The sequence below is a fragment of the Lampris incognitus genome, chromosome 4 (assembly GCF_029633865.1).
Source record: "Lampris incognitus isolate fLamInc1 chromosome 4, fLamInc1.hap2, whole genome shotgun sequence".
NCBI classification, from domain to species: domain Eukaryota; kingdom Metazoa; phylum Chordata; class Actinopteri; order Lampriformes; family Lampridae; genus Lampris; species Lampris incognitus.
The window spans coordinates 55,407,915-55,431,057 of NC_079214.1; the positions used below are offsets into that span (position 1 = coordinate 55,407,915).

At 42.1% G+C, this 23,143-nt stretch overlaps 1 protein-coding gene across 1 annotated transcript; it reads left to right on the forward strand.

The window, feature by feature from the left end:
* The first annotated feature begins 2,650 nt into the window (after nucleotides 1-2,650).
* Nucleotides 2,651-23,068, forward strand: mmp2 (matrix metallopeptidase 2). The gene is made up of 13 exons (XM_056279453.1): nucleotides 2,651-2,963; nucleotides 3,222-3,448; nucleotides 4,564-4,712; nucleotides 6,069-6,197; nucleotides 6,992-7,165; nucleotides 9,371-9,544; nucleotides 10,711-10,884; nucleotides 11,302-11,457; nucleotides 12,571-12,697; nucleotides 18,615-18,751; nucleotides 19,544-19,703; nucleotides 20,124-20,233; nucleotides 21,890-23,068. The coding sequence occupies exons 1-13, from the start codon at nucleotides 2,808-2,810 to the stop codon at nucleotides 21,991-21,993; spliced, it is 1,977 nt and encodes a 658-aa protein (XP_056135428.1). The 5' UTR covers nucleotides 2,651-2,807; the 3' UTR covers nucleotides 21,994-23,068.
* The last annotated feature ends 75 nt before the right edge of the window (nucleotides 23,069-23,143 follow it).

Here is a 23,143-nt window from a genome sequence, read left to right on the forward strand (position 1 = left end):
TCTGCAAGAAATCACTGTGCATGTGTCTCTGCCGGCCGAGATGGCAGCATGTATCAGTGCATGAAATAGAGACCGTGCTCCAAAGTGACAGGCCCTGGATACTGTTGGCAAATGGATGCTAAATTCACTCTGCAACAACCAACAGCATCTCTCTCTCTATGAAAAATTAACTGTACTCTAGCTAAAGGGAAGGGGAAATTGCTTTGCAAGATATACTACAAGATCCTGTTTGTGAACTATCGTCTGTCAGATCTCCTCGCAAAAAAAAGCCCCTCAGCCTTCCCTATTAAAGCGGCCCCTTCCATACGCTGTCAAAAGTAATCCACATTGAGCGCAGAAACAAAGAGATGTCAAAGAGAGTTAAAGTAAATCCAGAGCCCATGATGCAGAGTAGAACTCAGTAAAGACAAACTGTCTCCACGGTTCCTGAGCACCGAAAGATGCGAGTCTCACTTCAGCCACCAGAGGCTAGTAATGGTGGCTGTTCTTTGTAGAGGCTCCCACTCAGTATGGTTTGGATTTTAATGCCAGTAATAATTTGAACACTATCCAGACTTACTGAAACGCTGACAAGATAAATAGATAAGTAATTAAAAATATCATAACTAATGTATTTTCACCCATGCTGGCACGAATTGTAATGTTACCAATGTCCTTATACATTATATTACACACAGACACAGACACACACACAGATAGATAGATAGATAGATAGATAGATAGATAGATAGATAGATAGATAGATAGATAGATAGATAGATAGATAGATAGATAGATAGATAGATAGATAGATAGATAGATAGATAGATAGATAGATAGTAGGGCTGGATAATAATTCAATATTATTGTTTTTTGTCCTTCAATAATATTTTATTGGGAACACAATGTTGTTGTCTAAATTAATAATAACAATGATAAGCTTTAACTAATTTCTTACAAAACAAGGTCCGTAATATTTGAGGGAGTATATTATCTGAAAACTAGTTTTGGTTTTATATTATAGTACATTACCAAACAATGGGATGAATCCATTTTTTTTGTAAGCAGCTATGATACACACCGACACCATATTAAATTCCATATGATTATTATGATTACAATATTTCCAAGTTTCCATATCACCCAGCACTGAGAAAGATAGATAGATAGCATATAGCATATAGTATATGTAAAATTTAAATAAGAACCTCTTAGTCTTACACTCGTGAAAATACACAGATTGCATAATAGCAGAACATTCGGGATCAGAACATTTCAGTCTTTATAAATATGATGGCACTCGCTTGAAGGCTCCAGATGCGTTTTCTCGTTCTAACCACTAGATGGCAACATTGTACTTCCAATGGCTCTGCCCAGCGATACCGATGATGTGCCGTACTCACAGGTTGTCTGCAATGGGTTTAACTTTGGTTCAACACGTTTTTGTAATGTTCCTACGTTTGCATCAAACGGTTAAGAAACTGTTAAGTAACTACGACTATTTTTTTTGAACAAATACATCTGGCGATTCCTATTTCAATCATGGTTTTATTTTACTCATCTCGACAGTTTTGAGTCAGTCAAAGATAGGTTCACGTGCAAGACAAAGAAGAAGGAAGACAACGTTTGAGTAAGGTTTTTTATCAATGACACATTGTATTTTGCTTTCCAAGCAATGCGAGATGCGTTTGGCTACTTTAAAAACTCTCTGAAAATTGCCAATGTTACCTACTTAAATGCATTGTATGACATATATTGGAAATAGGTTTGACATGCATGATAACCCTTCACTGTTTTCCCCGTGAAATAGTGGCTAGTTGATCAAAAAGCAGAATTGAACTGCACAGGGCAAATACAGGAAAATCCAGCATTGTTGTTGGTGGTGTTTTACGAACCAGAAGAGCATGACGTAAACGTATGAAGCCTACAGGCTGCAGCGGAGGAATTTCCATCCACCCATCCACCCATGATCTGAACCGCTTATCCTGCTCTCAGGGTCGCGGGGAGGAATTTGACCGTTGCTAACGGTTGGAGTTCTCCCCGCCCCCTCCCAATTGATTTCAGTTGCATAAGAAAAGCCTACCTTGGAAATAACAAAAAGCTCGGGAGGTCTAATTTGTGTGCAGTTACTGATTTGGGACGCAGTCTTGGAAATCACGGCGTACAACAGCAGAAACGTCAGTGCCAGCATCCCCGCACGTTCTAGGGCGGTTACAGTCACGTGACAGCGCGCCACAGGTATGGTCCAAAATCGGGGCGAACTGCGCACGCGCAAAACCGTGCCCATTCATCTTCGTTATTCTAATGTGTAATGTGCAATGTTTGTCTCTTTAATTCCGATGTAGAGATTGGAATAAACTATATATATATATATATATATATTTTAAATAAAAGTAGACAACACCCCCCAAAATACGATTATTGGGTCAGTCTCCTTCCAAAAGACTTCTCCGAACTAGCAAAAGCGTGCCTACTTAACGTAAAGGCGGGTTAGCCTTAAGGCGAAGTGTTCTTATCTTTGGCCGCGGGCCGACTCGCTGAAATGTTGACTGCGCAGTCTCGCCGGTGAGGAAAGCGTCGGAAAAAGTGCGTGTGTAAGCAGAAGTGAGTAAGTTCACGGCGCTGAGGTTCAGGATGTCCCGTTAAGGGGGGGGGGGGGAGAAAAAAGCAAAAAAAAAAAACGCACACACACACACACGCACACACGCAGTCGAGAGCGGAGGAGGCAGCGCAGGAGTGTTGAGGCTGAAAAGGACTGCGAGGCGAAGCCGGGACCTGACGACACAGCCCCGCTTCTCCACCCCGCCGCACGCCGCCGACCTGGAAACATGGATCCGCCGACGACCCTCGCGACTCGTCACGCCGTCCTTAAGCTGTTTTTGCTTCAGTTCGTCGCCTTTCTAAACATCTGCGCGGCCCCTTCGCCTATTATCAGGTTCCCTGGGGACGACACCACCCCCGTGACGGACAAAGAAGTTGCCTTGGTAAGTGTTGGCTTATTTTTTGTTGTTTCTTCTTACAGCGTGTTAAAAGTTCGCACGGCCGAGTAAAGGGGGAGATACGATCTGCTACTCAAATCTCCCCATTTCCCCATCACTTTTAAAAAAAACTACCCCCCCCCCACTCCTTTTTTTTTTTTTTTTTAGTATTAATTGTGCTTGAACAGTTCTGGCCAGCACGAAGTGGGTGAGTAAACGGGGGGCAGAAACGAACTATGCTTGTGTTTTCTTCCTCTCTTTCAGCGTTACTTAAACAAATTTTACGGATGCCCGCAAGACAGATGCAACCTTATGGTGCTCAAGGACACGCTGAAGAAAATGCAGAAATTCTTTTCCCTGCAAGAGACCGGAGAGGTTGATGCCAAAACCGTCGAGATCATGAAAAAGCCCCGCTGTGGCGTTCCAGATGTGGCCAATTACAACTTCTTCCACAGGAAACCCATGTGGCAAAAGAAAGACATCACCTACAGGTCAGCAGCACGCGCACATTTAACGTGCGCTTGGCATGATGGAGCCCGTGTGGGTAGGCTCGCTTAAAAAAAACCCTGAATCAAGTAGGGTTTTTTTTTTCAAATACTTCTAATTGTTTGCTGGTACGAAGCGCAGTTGGGTTGGGTTCAGCACATTTGGAGATCTTAAATGTCACCATGAAGTCGAGCACATAAAGTGTTCCCCCCTCTCCTGGGGTCATGTAAAGTAACAGCTGGCATTGTTCAGTCCAAGCCACGCCTACTTGGTACTTAAAGGCGGGCCTAAGCAATCCATCATGACATTTTCACATGCTTTTTTTTTTTTAAACCTTGGTTTATTACACACAAAAACACTGAGATATAGAAGGTTTTATTCCCCAAACTCTGTGTGCCGACCGCTAGAAACTATAAAAAAAAAAAAGTTCCAGTGTGTGTTTTATTGGGGGGGGGGTGCATGAGTGCGCGCGTGCATGTGTTGCAAGTACGCCTGTTCCGACTATTTCGACTTAGATGTCTGTGTGCCTGAAAATAGGATGGAGGATGGCAAGCCAAGAAGAACAATATGTGATCTCAGTCTGTACTTAGGAATGCACAGAGTAGACAAAATCATAAGAGGGTTTGTGGTTGAACTGTGTCAGGGAGCATTTTCCCCAGATGAGTCATCTATTTACTGTACCACTGTAGCTGGATTCACATCCATTATCTTAAGAAGAGAAGTCTCAGGGAAAGAAAAAGAAATATCCTTTTTTATGCGTTTGTCCTTCGAAGTCTGACGTCAAAACCGACTACACACCTACGTCGATTATGCCAAGCATGGCCGTAATTCTTGTTATATTTACCTTAATGATTTTTTTAGATGGTTTTAAGGATCATTTGTGTAATGTGTGGTTTTAGTTTAATTAGGATAAACTCGATATATCCACTGTTGCCTGATGCTCTAGGTACCTGCTATTACAAAAAAAAAGACTTACAATAACATTCATTGTTGTGTCATATATGGAAAACTGCAGTCTGAAACAACAAACACAAAGAATTACTAGTGTTTGAACTAGGATTGGAGGGGGTTTATCATGTATGTATTTAATTTTTTTCAATTTTGATTTTCAACTCTTCAGAATCTTAGGACACTCTCCCGATCTGGATGAAGAGACCATAGATGATGCCTTCTTTAGAGCCTTCAAAGTATGGAGCGACGTCACCCCACTCACATTCACCCGCATCATGGACGGAGAGGCAGACATCATGATCAATTTTGGCCGCAACGGTATCCGATTATGATTTTTGGCACACATTTATTAGTAAGGTGGATGTACAATAGGGCTGTGTGTTGCAGAACACTGATGGGTTTATTAGTGCCTATTTTCATCATTTGCGTGTACAGCTGGAGAAAAAAAAGATGATAAAAAAACACATTCAGTGGTCAGTCTTACTAAATAGTAATCCGCTATCTGTGACATTGTGTTTTTATCAAGAGCAACATTACAACACAATTTTAGACACTTTAAGAACTACAGAAACGGGATGATTCAAGTCTTTGCATTGCAGTCGGTGTTCTTATGGCCGTATACTTCTGACTGCGTGATTAGTATTTGTTAGCATGCTGAACTCTGTCTCAAAGACGAAGCCAGCAATCATGTATTACTGTGGATCTCGGAGCTGCACAATGGCCAATTATAGGGATTCTGTCTTTGAGGACGTGATTTAGTATTTCCTTTGATCGTTTTAATATCAGTTACCGTCTATGATTATCTCAGAAACAATATTTCTTTATTGGATTTATTACACAGGACTCTCATTTCTCCGGCTTTGTGAAATGCTTTGTGTTCTTTACTCACTCAGACCCGACTGCCTTCATTGGACACAGGAATGACAGTTAAAGTCCAAAATTTATTCGCAATCCCTGCCAAACCCATGCAGCAAGGATGCTATAAACCAAAGCGTGACTACCCCAGAAAATCATCGGTTTCCTGTTAGATCCCTTGTCTCTTGTCAGTAAATGTGACGTTAACCAGACTCCGAGTAAGCAAACTGTTCAGCAGAGGTCACTGTCTGGTTGATTTATGATTAAGTGTGACTAAGACATGCATGTTAGAATGCTAACACCCTACTTCTGCAACCTATATTTGAGTAAGATTTGGCAAACTTATGGGGATTACCGTCTCCAAACTGTTTAACTGTTTACTTAGGCCGTTTCAGCTAAAATAACCATGAGAGACAGCATTTGCCCTGTCTAACCCCAGCTGAACCTGTCTGTAAAGACCTCATTTATTATGACAGCACAGCAACGAAAACAAGCACTTATGGGAAACAGAGAGAAAAGTAAGAGAATTAGAGGGGTAAAAAAGTAAAACTTGAAAATAGATCAGTTTCAGCTATTATTTTTTTGCTGTTACTTGGTGAAACATGGATTCCACAAGATAATTGGTCGTGATTGGTACCTGTTTGTTTTCATAAATTTAAGCAAGCAAGTTGCAGTTAGCGTTTAACTGAGGTGCACAAAAACCTTTTTTCCTCTCAGTTTTACTTATGATTTAAAAAAAGAAAACATCACAATAAAAAGCATCCTTGAAAACAAATTCTCCCCCAACATTACTTTTGAAATGAACCATGTCATCCACAGAGCATGGAGATGGCTACCCTTTTGATGGCAAAGATGGACTCCTGGCTCATGCTTTTGCACCGGGACCAGGAATTGGGGGAGACTCCCATTTTGACGATGATGAGCAGTGGACGCTGGGAGAGGGCCAAGGTACAGGAGAAACGTAATTCACCAAATAAAAATGGACTTTTAAGGGTTTCACAATTTTTCATCACGATAAGTTGTGAATGTGTGGACCTGTATCAGAAATCATTTGCAAATCTTAGTTGATTCAACCTGCAGAGATTTGCCACATCATTACAGTACAGGGGTGGCACGGTGGCCCAGTGGTTAGCACTGTTGCCTCACAGCAAGAAGCTCCTGGGTTCAAACCCCGGGCCATCCCAGGACCTTTCTGTGTGGAGTTTGCATGTTCTCCCCATGTCTACATGGGTTTCCTGCGGGTGCTCCGGTTTCCTCCCACCATGCATGTTAGGGTTAATACTCTTGTCCGTGTCCTTGAGCAAGGCAATGGAAAGAAGAATTGGAGTTGGTCCGCGGGCGCTGCATCTGCCCACTGCTCCTATACAATAGGATGGGTTAAATGCAGAAAACAAATTTCATTATAACCTGTACAATGACAAAATAAAATGGCCTTCTTTCTTCTTATGTTTACAGCCAGGTATTTAACTTTCATATTCTTTTCTGATGGTCTAAACTTTCTAGTACTTTTTATGTTAGCCCATGTGATGCATCCCACCCATTTGAAGCTTTAAATGGATAAAAACAAACTTATAGAGAGTATTTGAAAGCACTGTTTGGTCCAGATATCTGCAGCCTACAGTCCAGAACTTCTCCCCTGAAATTATTATTTGTGTAAAGGCAATCCACAAACCTATTTTCATGTCCAGTTGTTACAGACCCCTCTCTAAATTGTAAGATGAATTGTTTTAATTTTTTGGCAGTGGTGAAGGTGAGGTTTGGCAACGCTGAGGGGGAGTTCTGTAAGTTCCCGTTCCTGTTCATGGGCAAAGAGTACAGCAGCTGTACATCTCAGGGCCGTGATGATGGCTTCCTATGGTGTTCCACAACCTACAACTTTGACGAAGATAGCAAATATGGCTTCTGCCCCCATGAGTGTGAGTTTACCATTTGTTCTTTCTTCTGTTATGACGATCCAATATCATGATATTCAGTATGTCATTATCTCCGCCAGGCTGAAGCCTGGAGGGGATTATGCATTTTGATTATTGTGTGTGTGTGTGTGTGTGTATGTATACACATTATGTATATACGTATGTGTGTGTCCGTGGCTAATCTCAGGAACTACTGGACTTATTAGCCTGAAAATTTTTATGCACAGTTATAACTGTATGATGAAGAACCTCTTGGGGTTGTGGTAATTAAAAACCTTCGAAGAAAAATATTTGTTCTTGCTATGGCCACTCCCTCTCCTCATTAAATCTCTAGCTTGCTCGACCAATACTGCTTTCTATCACCCTGAGTCAACCGTGTAGAGTCAGATCGGGCAGTGACAGTGTAAAAACCAGAACATTATGTATTTGGGTATGAGTATTGAAAGTAAATGGGAAGTTGATCATATTTCGCAAGCCAGCAAATCAGTCACTTCTCAGCACAGGAGAACTGGAGGAACATTGGATGAACCAAAAATAATTCGCCTTATTCACCTTGCTGCCACATAGAAGTGTGATAGTCAGGGCGTCCAGGTAGCGTGGTGGTCTGTTCCGTTGCCTACCAACACGGGGGATCGCCAGTTCGAATCCCCGTGTTACCTCCGGCTTGGTCGGTCATCCCTACAGACACAACTGGCTGTGCCTGCGGGTGGGAAGCCGGATGTGAGTATGTGTCCTGGCTGCACTAGCACCTCCTCTGGTTGATCGAGGTGCCTGTTCGGGGGGGGGGGGGGATAGTGTGATCCTCCCATGCGCTACGTCCCCCTGGCGAAACGCCTCACTGTCAGGTGAAAAGAAGAGGCTGGTGACTCCACAAGTATGGGAAGAGACATGTGGTAGTTTGCAGTCCTCCCTGGATCGGCAGAGGGGGTGGAGCAGCAACCGGGATGGCTTGGAAGGGTGGGGTAATTGGCCGGATACAATCGGGGAGAAAATCCACACAAAAAAAGTGCAATAGTCTCTATAATGTTAAAACTCTGCTTTAACAATTCAGAGTAGGATCAATCACAGTCACAGCTGGAAATCATCTCACTGGCCACAATAAAACATTTCATATGGCTGAGCTATGTTTTCTTACTGTCGTTTTATTGCAGCAGCCATCGCCTTTGTTCATTTATATCATGAAATCTTTTAATAAGGGCTTTGAAATTATGATAGCCTGATCTCTGTCATTTCATGTCAGACTTGGTTGCATTCATGCACCTAGGAGGCTGCAGAATTTTTAGTTTCGGTGTTGCATATTAAAAACTTCTCTTCTTTTTGCATATTTCCCATTCAGTCGAGTCGGCACTGTGCAAAAGTCTTATAATGGCAGGAAAAATATTGCTTTTTCTGTACATGTGTGCATATATGGAGAAGGGAGAATACATATGTACGTCTGGCGAAGATCCGCACTCTACCGAGTGCACTGCTCTAGTTTGGAAGTTTTAATACTATGCACATATATCCACACATCCATTTTCCATATGGACGGCTCCCCTTAGCAGTGTTATAGTACTACCATGCCCTATTTGCATGTGGCTGAACCACAAAAATTTGCGTTAGTTCTGTAATTTCTATCCGTCTTTCCCTGTTGGCCAAGTTCTACATCGATTCAGACTGAAATTTGTTTTAAAGTTGCTCTGTTGATTTTGGACACGGAAAAAGTAGGTTGGAAAGTATGCCAGGAAAATGATGTTTTTGTTTGGAATGAATTATGGAATATTCTCTTTTCCAAGTTACTGTCCTACTTCAAAACACTGGGCATTGTCAAATGTTTTGTTTATCTGTGTTATGTTGCTGTCCATGGTGCTGATACTATCATATGTTCATTACAACCAGCTGCCAAAGTACACATGTACTAGTTTGTTTAATATGATGGAAGACATAACTGAAGCTTGTGATGAAATCTAACAGGACAGTGTGGGTGGGTTAATACCACTTCCTACACATGTATATATGGTACATACAATGAGAAGATTTGCTGTTTCTCACCGTTTGTTTGTTTTGTTTGTTTGTTGTTGTTTTTTTATTTGAGAAACGAATAGTGCAATAAGAAAATGGAAAAATCTGATGGTATAATGCCAAACAAAATTCAGAGGGATCTGATTTTAAGGTGTGATTTCATCTTAATTGCACGTGTAACATTTATTTGTATGTGTGTTGTTACAGTGCTGTTCACCCTGGGCGGAAATGCCAATGGAGAGCCTTGTAAGTTCCCCTTCTATTTCCAGGGGGATAAATATGAAGGGTGCACCACTCAGGGTCGTGATGATGGTTATCGCTGGTGTGCCACCACTGACAACTATGACCGTGACACAAGATATGGCTTCTGCCCTGAAACTGGTAGGTGGTACAGTCTAGTCTGTGTTATTATTGTATTTGTGAGTAAGATTATCCTGACTCCGGTTTCTACTGCTTATAAGTAGAAACTCTGCATGGTTTATTTGAGGGTTTTTAAAAAAAAAAAAATATTATTTCTTTTTAATTTTTTCAAGGGATATCCTACTGGCTCCCAGTAGTTGTTCTGTAGAAATCAAAATCAGACCATCCATTCAACACTGGACTACTGCTGAAGCTGAAGCAGTTAGGCATATTCTCTGCACCATTGCACTTTATCGCCTCTTATTTCTCCTGTATAACTCAATCCTTGTGTATATATCTGAAGATTGTTGTGAAGTAGTGTTGTTATTCTATGTTAAGTACACTGAGAGAGCCACGAACCGGAGTCAAACTCCATGTATTTACAAATCTACATGGCCAGTAAACATGATTCTGATTTCTGATGTTTGCAGGCTTGGATGCATAGTTCGGTCTGTAGAATGTGTATCACTGTTTGACAGTGTTTGTGTTTATCTGCTGGTCCTTGTAGGACATATGCTGTCTTGGTCCACAGGAACATCCCAACTGTGGTTTTATTTCTTGGTAGTGGCCTTCTGAATGGCTGTAAATGTGTTTTACAGTGCAATGGCAATTCTTATTTTTCCATTCTGTCAGTGGGTCTGGTTCTTGGGTTTGGGTGGAGGAGGAAGGAGGGATAAGGGAGGGAGAGAGAGAGATGGGGGCGGAGGTAAGACAACTGGGGTTTTCATCTGTTTCTAATTGACTGGGAATGCAGCTGTGCAGTGGAGCCGTGTGTGTTAGCTTGTGCTGAATAAGAAATGAAGATAAAACCGCATAAAATCAGTCTTGCCAAATAGAATATTATTTGTCTTTTGGAAGAAGAGAAATTTGGATGAGTGCGTTTTTGTTTTGTGCCCAGAGGAGGAGTCATTGATGTTGTTGTCTGTTGTGCGGCTTCCTTTAATGATGCTGCTTTCTGAATCATCTGCTATCACTTCACAAGAAATGTAAACCAGGATCTTAATTTTTTTAAAATAAAAATCTTTAAACTTTGAAATGAGTTTGCAAGCCACCATAATGTAGCTCACTACGTGATGACAGCTAAAAGAGGGTAAACTTGATTTTTTTTTTAACACGCCGTTGATAGATATCACTTGATACTCCTACAGCAATGTCAACAGTGGGAGGAAACTCTGAGGGAAGCCCGTGCGTTTTCCCCTTCACTTTCCTGGGAGACACCTATGATGGCTGCACGGCCTCTGGACGCAGTGACGGCAAAATGTGGTGCGCCACCACCAAGAGTTACGACGACGACCGCAAGTGGGGTTTCTGCCCTGACCAAGGTACAGAGCACTGAAAATATAGGTAACGTTTCTAGAGGATACTCAGGCCAGAAGGAGACTTTAATTGAGGCCAGTCTACTCCTTAACCCAGTGAAATGTAATGTAATTCATCAGTCTGACTCATTCTGATAGGTAAAACTAGCAAGTCTGGGACTCTTGGCAAGCACAAACAAGAGTTATTTTCATCCCAGTTCTGGAAACTCAACTACTGGTATTTTGTGTCTGTAGCTAACTATTGTAAGAGGTATTCTTATTTTTGAAATGATGCTTCATGTCATTATCAAGCTAATGGACTGCAGTTGTATTGCCTGCCTCGTTTTAATAGCACATACCTCTCAGACATAATATGGAGATTCTTTTGAACTACTAGTTGTGTTGTTATTGGCTCTCATGCTCATAAGTATTGACTATTTCCAGGCTACAGTTTGTTCCTGGTGGCGGCACATGAGTTTGGTCATGCCCTGGGCTTGGAGCACTCGCAGGATCCTGGCGCACTGATGGCTCCTATCTACACCTTCACCAAGAACTTCAAACTGTCTGACGATGATATCAGAGGCATCCAAGAGCTCTATGGTGAGATGAAACTGTAGTGATGTAATTCTGCTACTTATATTTACTGTGAAGAAAGTGATTTCCTCACAAAAACACTCCCACCCTTTGAAATCAAAGCTACCACACATACTTAAGAGTTGTATGGAGAAGATTTTTTGTTTGGAAACGGTTTAAGTTTCATCAAATTTCCCATTAGTTTAATTTTAAGCCGTCAAGGATATAGTTTTGGCTTTAGCTTCACATTAAAGCGCACTGAAAAATGACAAATTCCTAAATTGTCTCTGAAAGACTTATGTTTTCTGGCAAATTTAGTTTATGTTGCGATATTTCCAAATCATCTGGCTATGTCTGAGTGAAAGTGTTCGTAGGGTTTTCATCTCAGCAGGCAGTGAGCCGAGCCCGTGCTTCCCTCATTGCAATTCAGTTCAGTACAATTCAATTTACTGTCATTACACTGTGAACCAGGGGACATATTTATCAAAAGGTAATAATAATCAACAGCATTCTTTGTTTTTTTTTGTAGCCTATTAATATGTGCAGTTACAGATAAGGTGATGAAACCATTATTTGGAAATCATTTTCTAAACAAAACCAATTAAAACTTGTATATTAGCTTGTATCAAGCTTAAGTATTTCATTTCTTATCACATATGAATTACTTCCTCAAAAGAGCAACAGTCTGGGGCGTCCAGGTAGCGCAGTGGTCTATTCCGTTGCCTACCAACATGGGGATCGGTGGTTCGAATCCCCATGTTACCTCCGGCTTGGTCGGGCGTCCCTGCAGACACAATTGGCCGTGTCTGCGGGTAGGAAGCTGGATGTGGGCATGTGTCCTGATCACTGCACTAGTGCCTCCTTTGGTCGGTTGGGGTACCTGTTCGGGGGGGGGGGACTGGGGGGAATGGCGTGAACCTCCCACATGCTACATCCCCCCGGCGAAACCCCTCACTCTCAAGTGAAAAGTAGCGGCTGGCGACTCCACATGTATCGGAGGAGGCATGTGGTAGTCTGCAGCCCTCCCTGGATCAGGACAACTCGGAAGAGTAGGGTAATTGGCCAGATACAATTGGGGGGAAAAGAGGGGGGGGAAGGAAAAAAAAGAGAATGTCATTCTGGTCTATCTCTTGCTGTTAGGTGGGTCCTCAGACAAGCCCCTGGCTCCCACCCAGGGTCCCGTCACACCAATGGACCTCTGTAGTGAGCCAGATCTCTTCGATGCTGTGGCACAGATCAGGGGGGAGACCTTCTTCTTCAAGGACAGGTAATGTAACTAACCAATCAATTATCATATACATTTTCCTTTTTTTTTTTGTTGTTGTAATCAGACATGCCAATGCTTGGTAAAGACTGAGGTAAAAATGTGTTTAACCTCAAATGATGAAGGTACAGCTAATGATTTGGTGTTTTTCATACTCTTGCTTTTTTTTCATCCTATCAGCTTGTTTATTTGTTCCAACTTACTGGTAATGTTGGATGTGCATAGTCTACCCCCTTGCAGAAAGTCATATTTGACCATCATAGAACTTGCTGTTAAATCAGTGTGTTGGACACTCAGGAAAGTTAGACCTTGTCCTTATGTGCTCATTTCATTTAATTCCCGTCTTAAATCTGCAGAAAGAACATAACAAACATAACCAAATACCTCAATTAAAGCTCTGAAAAGAGGTGGAAAATGCAAATTGTATCTCATAACCCATACCATATTCTTTTCAACACAGATTTTTGTTTAGTACGATTCTAACAGTGAATCCTTTCTTTGTTGACTCACCCTATTTTTTGTTGTGGATGAAGTGAGGGTAGCTTTTGGTTTTTATGCTTATTAGATATTGAGACAGAAAAAAAAAGTAGTTTCGAGAAAAAAAAAGAAAGAGATATCCTTACTCTCAAACCAAATACAAAAGTTATTATTCCTTGGCCATTTTCCCATCCTCCTCTGGCCCCGGGGAGGACAAACAATTGTAAGTGAAGATTTACTCACTGACCCATAGTAGAGGAGGAAGTCTTTGTTGTTGTTGTTGTTGTTGTTGTTTACTATTAGTTAAGTGCTGTGGTTCAAGCTAAACCCCCTTTGAATCAATGTATTTTGATTTATAAAGTTATTACTATGTCACTAATAGAGTATTTCAGACAAATTCTTCTCTGAATAGCTTTAAACAAAAACAAATAATGGAAATGATGTTACCAAATTGCCGCAGCAAATCCCATCATGACTGGACATTTTGTATTAACTTCAGTCACACCCCACACATCACAATTCTGAGGTCAGCAGAGTTTTCTATCTAGTCTGTCTCGACCATTTTGGAAACATGTCCAATGCAAACAGGCCAGCAGACCTCAATACCAAAGAGAGAATTCATTCAGTTTCCCCAGCTTTGCCTCATACTTTTGAGTTTGAGACTGTAAAAACACACACACACATACACACACACACACAAACAAGTCCTGCTCACAAAGCCTGCTTTGGTGTACAAGTTATTTCAAGAGCTTGTTAGGACTCTGTGTGTGCATTAGCAGTGATCAACAATAGGCCCGTGGGCTAGTGTGTGTGATAATGCTCTGTGGATTATGGAAGTTTGAATGAAGATTTACTCTGTGAAGCTCAGCAGAAGCTTCAAATGCAATAGTGCACATCACTGTAAAAAAAAAAAATCAGGCTCATGATTTATCTGTGAATGGTGAAAGGGAGCATTGCATCTCCCCATCGCCTGTACAGTGGATGCACTCAAGCTATTTAGGGACTCATGGGGTATGGTTATCTCACTAGAGAGATATTATCAGGAGAGAGATATTTTGGCATCCCCTGTTTGCATTTCAAAGTTATTTTTTTCTTGCAATTTTAATGTGACAGGCATACTGCAGCTTAAGTATGTGAAATTGGATAGTCGTCATTATTACTGACTGATATTGATACTACTACTGCCTGGATTCATTTAAAATTTGCCCAAAGAGCTTTCATAACCAACACATATCTTTATAACTGTGTGATACTTGGATTTTACAACATTTAGCTGTTTTTTTTTCTATACAGTTTCAGCCTTATTCTAGCCCTCAGTTGTCAGCAGATATTTAAGCTGGCATGACCTAAAGCAGTAGATCTGAATGTAACAGAATGGTCGGGCGTCCCTACAGACACAGTTGGCCGTGTCTGTGTCCTGGTCGCTGCACTAGCGCCTCCTCTGGTTGGTCAGGGCACCTGTTAAGGGGGGGAGGGGGAACTGGGGGGAATAGCATGATCCTCCCATGCACTACGTCCCCCTGGTAAAACTCCTCACTGTCAAGTGAAAAGAAGCATCTGGTGACTCCACGTGTTGGAGGAGTCATGTGGTAGTCCGCAGCCCTCCGCAGATCAGCAGAGGGGGTGGAGCAGTGACCAGTGCGGCTCAGAAGAGTGGGGTAATTGGCCGGGTACAACTGAGGGGAAAAAGGGGGGGAAATCCTAAAAAAAACAGAATGGTTAGGTGGTATTTTGTGAATGGAGGGAGTTTGGAGTTTGATTTTACTGACAGCCATTAACAGCCAGGCATTTTTAGAAGAGTGTAGACATGGATGTATATTATAGCTAGTTTCAATTTGGTGGTAGACGTCAATCGTCTCCTCTCAATCTTGCTCCCATTCATTGGTCATTATTGTTGGTGTATACCTGCAAGTGCATGATGACATAATTGAAAAAAAGAGTGTTTGTCAGGAAGAGAAAAACATAAGCCATTCTCGTAAGCCAAAAAAGGATTTTTTTTCTTGTGAATATATAGAACATAGTGTTAGATACATATGACATACATAAATTAAGAGAAGATTGAAGGAGCAACAAGAATGAAAATGCATTTTTCATTTGGGACCTTTAGGTTTTTTTTGTTTGTTTTTTTTAATCCATTGAAATTTCATTGCATTGTTTGTAATCAAAACTTCCCAATCATTAACGAGCTGAACTTCAAGATAATTGCAGTTAATGGTGTACTGCTGCTCATTGTGCTCATTGGGCCCTGCTTTTTTTTTTTTACCCCACTCTTCCGAGCCATCCCGGTCTCTGCTCCACCCCCTCTGCTGAGAGAGGGAGAGCTGCAGACTACCACACGCCTCCTCCGATATATGTGGAGTCGCCAGACGCTTCTTTTCACCTGACAGTGCGGAGTTTCACCAGGGGGATGTAGCACGTGGGAGGATCACACTATTCCCCCCCAGCCACCCCCCCCCCCAACAGGCACCCCGACCAACTAGAGGAGGCACTAGTGTAGCGACCAGGACACATACCCCCATCCGGCTTCCCACCCGCAGACATGGCCAGTTGTGTCTGTAGGCACACCCGAGCAAGCCGAAGGTAACACGGGGCTTCGAACCACTGATTCCCCATGTTGGTAGGCAATGGAATAGACCACTACGCTCCCCGGATGCCCCCGGACCCTGCTTTTAAACAGAACATGACCCTGATCGACATGTTTAAGCAATTTTTTTATTTTGTTGTGCTTTTAAAGTTAGTTGTGTTTGCAATGTGTGCCTCAGCACCATAAGTTTAAGAAGTTGGCTACTTTATGACCAGGGAGGATTAAGAGTGAAATGAGGAAGAGGTAGACTTAAGCCAATTAAAAAACTTAGAATGAGTAAAATTTGAATGCAGGCCTGTTGCTGTAACCTTCAATTAGCTGTCTGAAGGCTTTGTCTTGTACATGGGCTTCTGAAGTCATTACAGAAGGTAATGTTTATGGCCTCAAATAAAAACTGGAGGCCCTTCAGGCTCCAGCAAGTGTTTACTTGACTATCCTGTCATAAAAGGTGGATTCCCCTTCCTCCCATATTATTTAAGTTGAAGGTAGAATTTGGCAATGATGCAACGGGTAACACTTAAAAGTTTTCACTTAGCACAGCATGAAAGACAATGTCTGTCTGGAGTTTTACTGTGGCACAGCTCATGACGCAGAGTGGCTGTATAATCAGAAGGTCGCTGGTTTGATCCCCAGCTCCTCCAGAGAGCATGTGGAAGTGTCCTTGAGCAAGGCACTGAACCCTTAAGCGCTCCTGATGAGCAGGTTGGTGCCTTGCATGGCAGCCTCCTCCATCAGTGTATGAATGTGTGTGTGAATGGGTGAATGTGAGGCGTACATTGTAAAGCACTTTGAGTGGTCGTCAGACCAGAAAACCACTGTATAAATGCAGTCCACGGGCGTCTGGGTGGTGTGGTGGTCTATTCCATTCCCTACCAACATGGGGATCGCTGGTTCAAATCCCCGTGATACCTCCAGCTTGGTCGGGCATCCCTACAGACACAATTGGGCGTGTCTGCGGGTGGGAAGCCGGATATGGGTATGTCCTGGGCGCTGCACTAGTGCCTCCTCTGGTCGGTCGGGGGAGCCTGTTTGGGGGGAAGGGGAACCAGGGGGAATAGTGTGTTCCTCCCATACACCACGTCCCCCTGGCGAAACTCCTCACTGTCAGGTGAAAAGAAGCGGCTGGGAACTCCACATGTATCGGAGGAGAAATGTGGTAGTCTGCAGCCTTCCCTGGATTGGCAGAGGGGATGGAGCAGCGACTGGGACGGCTCGGAGGAGTGGGGTAATTGGCCGGATACAATTGGGGAAAAATCCAGTAAATAAATAAGTGCAGTCTGTTTAGAGGAAGAGCCATTCTAATGTCTGTTTGTGTTACAGCTTAAAGCTGCTTGTCCTCGCTACTGATGAGGTATCTAGCTGTACTTTTACAAGACAGAAACAGCCACGATTACTTGTGGCCTGCAAATGTCCAGACAATAGCCTCGAGCTAGCGTTTGCTATTTTTCAAAACCTCCTCTGGAAAAGTTGGTACAGCTATATAAGGTTCACATGCAAGGCATTCATACCTCATACTTATACGATAGGTTGCCCTTAAGCAGTGGTACTTTGTCAGTGTCGGGTATGTCAGGGAAAAGAAGCATGAAGTAATCCACAGTTGGTGGTCTGGATAGAAGAAATACATTTGGCGGTCTGCTAACAAAGTGCCATAAGTGATTCAAATCTGAATGGAATAAAGCCCAATTTATGCTCCAAATGTCGGCTAGCAGACAAATGTCTCCCGGCAGACAAAAAAGTGTCTCTCGAGTTGTTGCATTTATGCTTGTCGCAGTGTCGCTGACTGTATCCTGGTATCTATGGAAACGTTTCGCGTCACGCGCTGTGTTGTATACAGTAGCGAGTGTTCTTTTTATGAATGAGCGCGCGTAATGTAAACAACACTCTCAAGCAAAACCATGGCAACGCTCGAACACCTCGTCCCTTCAATCCAACTATCCAGTCACAGCTAAGCAACATAATGTGTGCGAGTCTGCGACATAAGAAAATGTGTCGCGTACACAACAGCCCTGGGAGACACAGAAAGTGTCTCTCATGACGTCAAAATTGTCGAGAGACATCTGTCTGCTAGCCGACATTTGGAGTTTAAATTGGGCCTAAGAGTTAGTGTTTGAGACGTGCGGGGGTTTTCTGTGTGTGTGTGTGTGTGTGTGTGTGTGTGTGTGTGTGTGTGTGTGTGTGTGTGTGTGTGTGTCGTCAGGTAGACTGGATCTCAAGGCTGGAGGAAGGAAATATAATGGAAGGAAGTTCAGCTTTTGAACCTTTAATTTTGGGAATACTTGACATTTTTTTTTTATGATTGACTTTTTTTTTTTTCAACTAACCATCATGTGGTGGTCTAGCTCCATTGAACTCTTAACTTAAATAGCCACTGGTTAATTTTGTTTTCACGGTGGCTCATATGGATATCTCTGCATTATTTGGGACAGGAATTCACAAATAAGTAGGTACATGGGAACTGCTTTGTAGCTTCATTTCTAGGCATTGTTGGAAGTCATCTCTGCGATTGGCAGTTAAAATCATTTGCTCTTTGAAAAATAGGTCAGTGGAAAAGAGTTTGGGAAGCTGCTGTTGTTGTGCAGCTGTGTGTTGGAAATCCGGGCAAGATGGGTCTTGTTCCGCTGGCGTCGGCAGCCCTGGCCGTAACGAGAACCAGATGTTCATGAATCAGGCCATTGTGGCTGGCTGGGCCCACAAAGCACTTGCACACACACTCTCTCTCTCTCCATCTCTCTCCTCAAACCTACTCACTCACTCTGTCTAACTCTCACTCCATTTTCATCCCCTTCTCCCCCTACTCTCCTTTCTCTCTCTCTGTTTCTCTCTCTGCCCCCCCCCCCCCCCCGTCTCACACTCCCACAGGTTCCTGTTCAGGTCAGTCAATTTCAGAAGCAAGCCCAGTGGCCCGATGCTAGTAGCCACCTACTGGCCTGACCTGCCTACCAAAATAGATGCTGCCTATGAAAACCCGCTGGAGGAGAAGACTGTCTTCTTTGCAGGTACGGTTCAGGAAACAAGTAATTAAAGGTTCGTCCAGGAGGTGAATGGCAGAAAAGGATTGACCTATCCCCTCTTGAATTAGGCAGGTTTATGTTGGAGAATGCCATTGCTATCTTTTTCATTTCAGCTTTGCTTCTGTGGCCATCAGAGAAACGGACACAGTTCCATTTCTATGAGTAATGGATCAGTTTTCCTCTCGCTTTCAGCCACTAGGATGCTTTCTGGCTTAATGGTCATCCGTTGCTAAGAACTGAAACATTAGGAGTAGAAGGAATGTTGGCCATTATATGTGGTACACACTCTGGACACTCAGGACATTATAACATGGTTATTAGTGGTTTGTAATACATGCCTTGCAGTGTAGTAGCATTACAAACTTCCTGAGTAGATTTACATAATATATTCCACAGCCTCTAAGACACTTAATAAGACACTGAAATCAAAATTGGTCTGGTGCATAGTTTCCTCGAGTGGAGGTTTGAGTCTGGCCGTAAGAAGACTGTTATTGTCAATCCCAATAATAGTTAACCTCTGATGTCATCTTTGTGATCACATATCCAGCCCTCATTCTCCTCATCGTCCAATACTTACATTACCACATGTATTCTGAAGGATTTTGATTTTGATGATAAAACTGCCTCTCACAATTGGAGTAATGTATCATGACAGCATGTGTGTCAAGGAGCTCCAGTTTTGCATCACTGGGACGATATAAAAAATGCCCTCTTCTGTTATTTTACCAATGATTGTGTTTCTACTCACTTGGTTATCACTCTACCTTCTGCTCCTAGGCAATGAGATGTGGATATACAAAGCTGATATAGTGGAGAAAGGCTACCCCAAGAGGATCTATAACCTTGGTCTCCCCAGTGACATACAGCATATTGACGCAGCCTTCAACTTCAGGAAGAACAGGAAGACCTACCTGTTTGCTGGTGACAAATTCTGGCGGTGAGAAACAAAGCCCACATAAACATATTATGAGCGCAAAAGAATGGCTGATAAACCACAGGCTAGCGCTGATGATGCCATAGTCTGATTCTACGGTGCTGAGTTACATCCGGCAGCAATAAGTTTCTTTGGAGTGACTGGGCTATAAGCCACGTCAGCTCCCACAGCTCTTGAACCACATGATGATGTATAATATTGCAAAATTGCCGACTTCTCGTAACTCTTTAATCATCATATAACTGCATGACATTTGTGAGTGGTCATGTTTGTGTGTGTGTGTGTGTATGTGTGTGTGTGTGTTTGCATGCGTGTGTGCATGCATGTGTGTGTGCAAACATGTTTGTGCCTGGTTACATTTCCAACTTTAAGATCTAGAGCAAGGAATTGTCTATTTAGGCTCTTTCTTTTTGATGTTTCTAGGTACAATGAGGATACTAAGAAAATGGATCCTGGTTTCCCCAAGCTTATTGCTGAATCCTGGAACGGCATCCCAGATGGCATTGACTCTGCCTTCAGTCTCAATGGCATTGGTAAAAAAAACAAAAAAAAAAATCTTTTAAATATTTATGCAGTTTGCAATTTTGGAGACATAGGTATTTATTGGTATGACTTTTATGTGGAAAATTAGTTTTGGTAGAGCCTCTATTAAACAGTGTGATTGTCATTCTTTAACAGTATGATTGGGCATGATAATGCCTGCCTAAACTAATATATACTTGAAAATGCTGCAAAAAAATTGTGTTTTACTGGAATGTGTTATTTGTAGGTCCAATAAGGGATCTGTAAGTCAGTGGAAATAGAAAATAAATCAAGGTGCAGCTTGGCACAGAGACAAAAGCAGAAAAGGTCCTTGATAGACTGCCCTTTTGTTTAAGTTTGTATTATGAAAACGGTCTTTAAAAAGAGTAAGACAAGGCAAAAAGGACATGTGTGTGGAAATGACCATGGGGCTACACTTAGCATCTGTGCCAGTTCACTTTCTACAGACTGGCTTCCTCATCATGCCTGGCACTGCTCCTTCAACAACTAGATTCATATGCCCAAACTCTGTTAACACTGCTGATGCACTTTAGCTAGAAAAAAGAAACAAAATTAATTTTTTTAAGAACGGCAGGCTCGTGGGTGGCGTGGCAGTCTATTCCATTGCCTACCAACACGGGGATCGCTGGTTCGAATCTCTGTGTTACCTACGGCTTGGTCAGGCGTCCCTACAGACACAGTTGGCCGTGTCTGCAGGTGGGAAGCCGGATGTGGGCTCGGAAGAGTCGGGTAATTGGTCAGATACAATTGGGGAGAAAAAAGGGGGGGGGAATCCAAAAAAGAAAAAAATTATAATTTATAAAGAGCTGGTTACATTGCCAAGATGAGGAAATAAGATAGTAGTTCTGAGGTTATGCATTGGTCTGTGGCAGGGACAGTCTGGGAAGAGAGCTTTGCTTTGCACTTAATATTGAAATGCTTCCTAGTAATGGCAAGCTGTGGAGCAATGTTTCATGGAGCTCCAATTTACTATTCTTAATGTGCAATTGTAAATTTGCAATTACTCCTCATTATTAATATATATGCAATGGATTTTGAAAAAACAATGAGCAAAGAACAAACTCACCACTATACTAGCTGGAGTGCTAAAAATATAAGTACATGAATTCTAAATACTGAAACCTGAAAAGCTCCTCTGTCACAGTTTATGATCACAATCAGCCATGTTACCTCATGCTCTAAGTCGGTGTGCAGATTTGGTCAAAGGCAAGCAACCAAGTACTTTTCCATTACTGCCTGCCCCCTTCCTCCTGACATACATGCTGTAAGGATCACAAAGTGCATTCCCCATTCGATGAATGGACAAGTTTATATAGCACTACTCTGTGCCTCTCTACAGAGCCACCTCTGTATCCTATGCTTGCTGATTAGCATACTCAAAACAAGAGGGCTCAACTTTTAGCTTTACCAGTGCCTGATTTAATTTTTGAGTGTGTAGCTAAATGAGGTAGTTTCCCTCTCATCCAAATTGGGACTTCTTATATTGTGGTCCTGCAACGTTTCATAGAGCCCATAATTTGTTACAGTTTGTTTGCAGTATTACAAGTTTTCTTCTCTATTAATGCAAAGACTGTTAGTATGAATGATGTCACTATGTATAACGGTATGAACTGAGAATTCTCATGTAGATTCCTTTTTGTTTACAGATTATAGCTACTTCTTCAAAGGCGCCCACTATTTCAAGTTGGATGACAGAAGTCTGAAGATTGTCAAATTGGGTGAAATCACAAAGGACTGGCTGGGATGTTAAAAATTACTAATATGCCTGACTATTGGCTCCCCCTGTGATGACCTTTGGCCTCTTGAGGATGCTGCCATGATAACGCACACGACTGATTTTACCAAAGTGCACACCGGTGTAAGGTTTATGCCTGGCAACTCTACACACTCTCATGAGAGAAATGTACACTCCGGCCTGTATAACCAGCCCCCAGCTTTGTAGACAGGCACCTTGGGACCTTCTACACAGGCTGGGCATAGGCAACTGGATATTTTCCTATGTAATTGTGTGATTTTGGCATTTTATTGTTAAGCTGATGCAGAATTTTTTTTATATTTACCCCGTTATTTTTTTTGTTTTTGTTTTGTTTTTGTTTTGTTTTGTCAGACAGTCAGACATCAGGTATGTCCACATGTCCACACTGCATTGGAGCAAGCAGTGCTATACTGTGCTGTGAGATATAGCCTTTGTAATGCAAATTTGAATTTTCAGAGACTGTTTTACACCATGTAAAGAATTTGTGTTGGCTTGGAACTACTTTTTGTCCACGTTGTACAAAGTACATTTTTATAGATGTCTCATTGTTTTAATTCATAAGTAATTGTCTCATTGTTGTAAAATACATTTGGAAAAATGAATTTGCACAATGTGTCTTAACCGAAAATGGTGCTTTAGAGAACGTTTTCTATATATTGTCATAGCCTATATACATTTTATAGTATGTTTAACTTTGTCTGATGGGACTACTTTTTATGTTAGAAAGTAGCATTGAAGGACACATTATTCTTCTATGGTACGCACTTTGTATAGGAGTATATAGGGAAACAACACACTATGGAGACCAAGTCATTGTTTTGGTGTCTCCATTTTGTATTTTTCTTCACTAATAGTACAGAAAGATGAATGGCACAGGTTGCCTAATGAGGCTGTATAGGTTTGCTGCATGATCGAATCATGACAAAAGAGTACCAAAATAATATTTCCCCCTCCCATATTCTCTCCTCTTTCTTTGAATTCAACTATATACATTAGTGACTGTGTTTTATTTTGGATGCTTGTGCACTTTGTCAAAAAAAATTTCATCAATAAAGGTGAATCGTTAATACAGTCTAGTTCAGCTGAAACCATTTGAACCACTCGACCTGTTCGCCAAGAGTATTAATGGTGAGAGCATAATAGA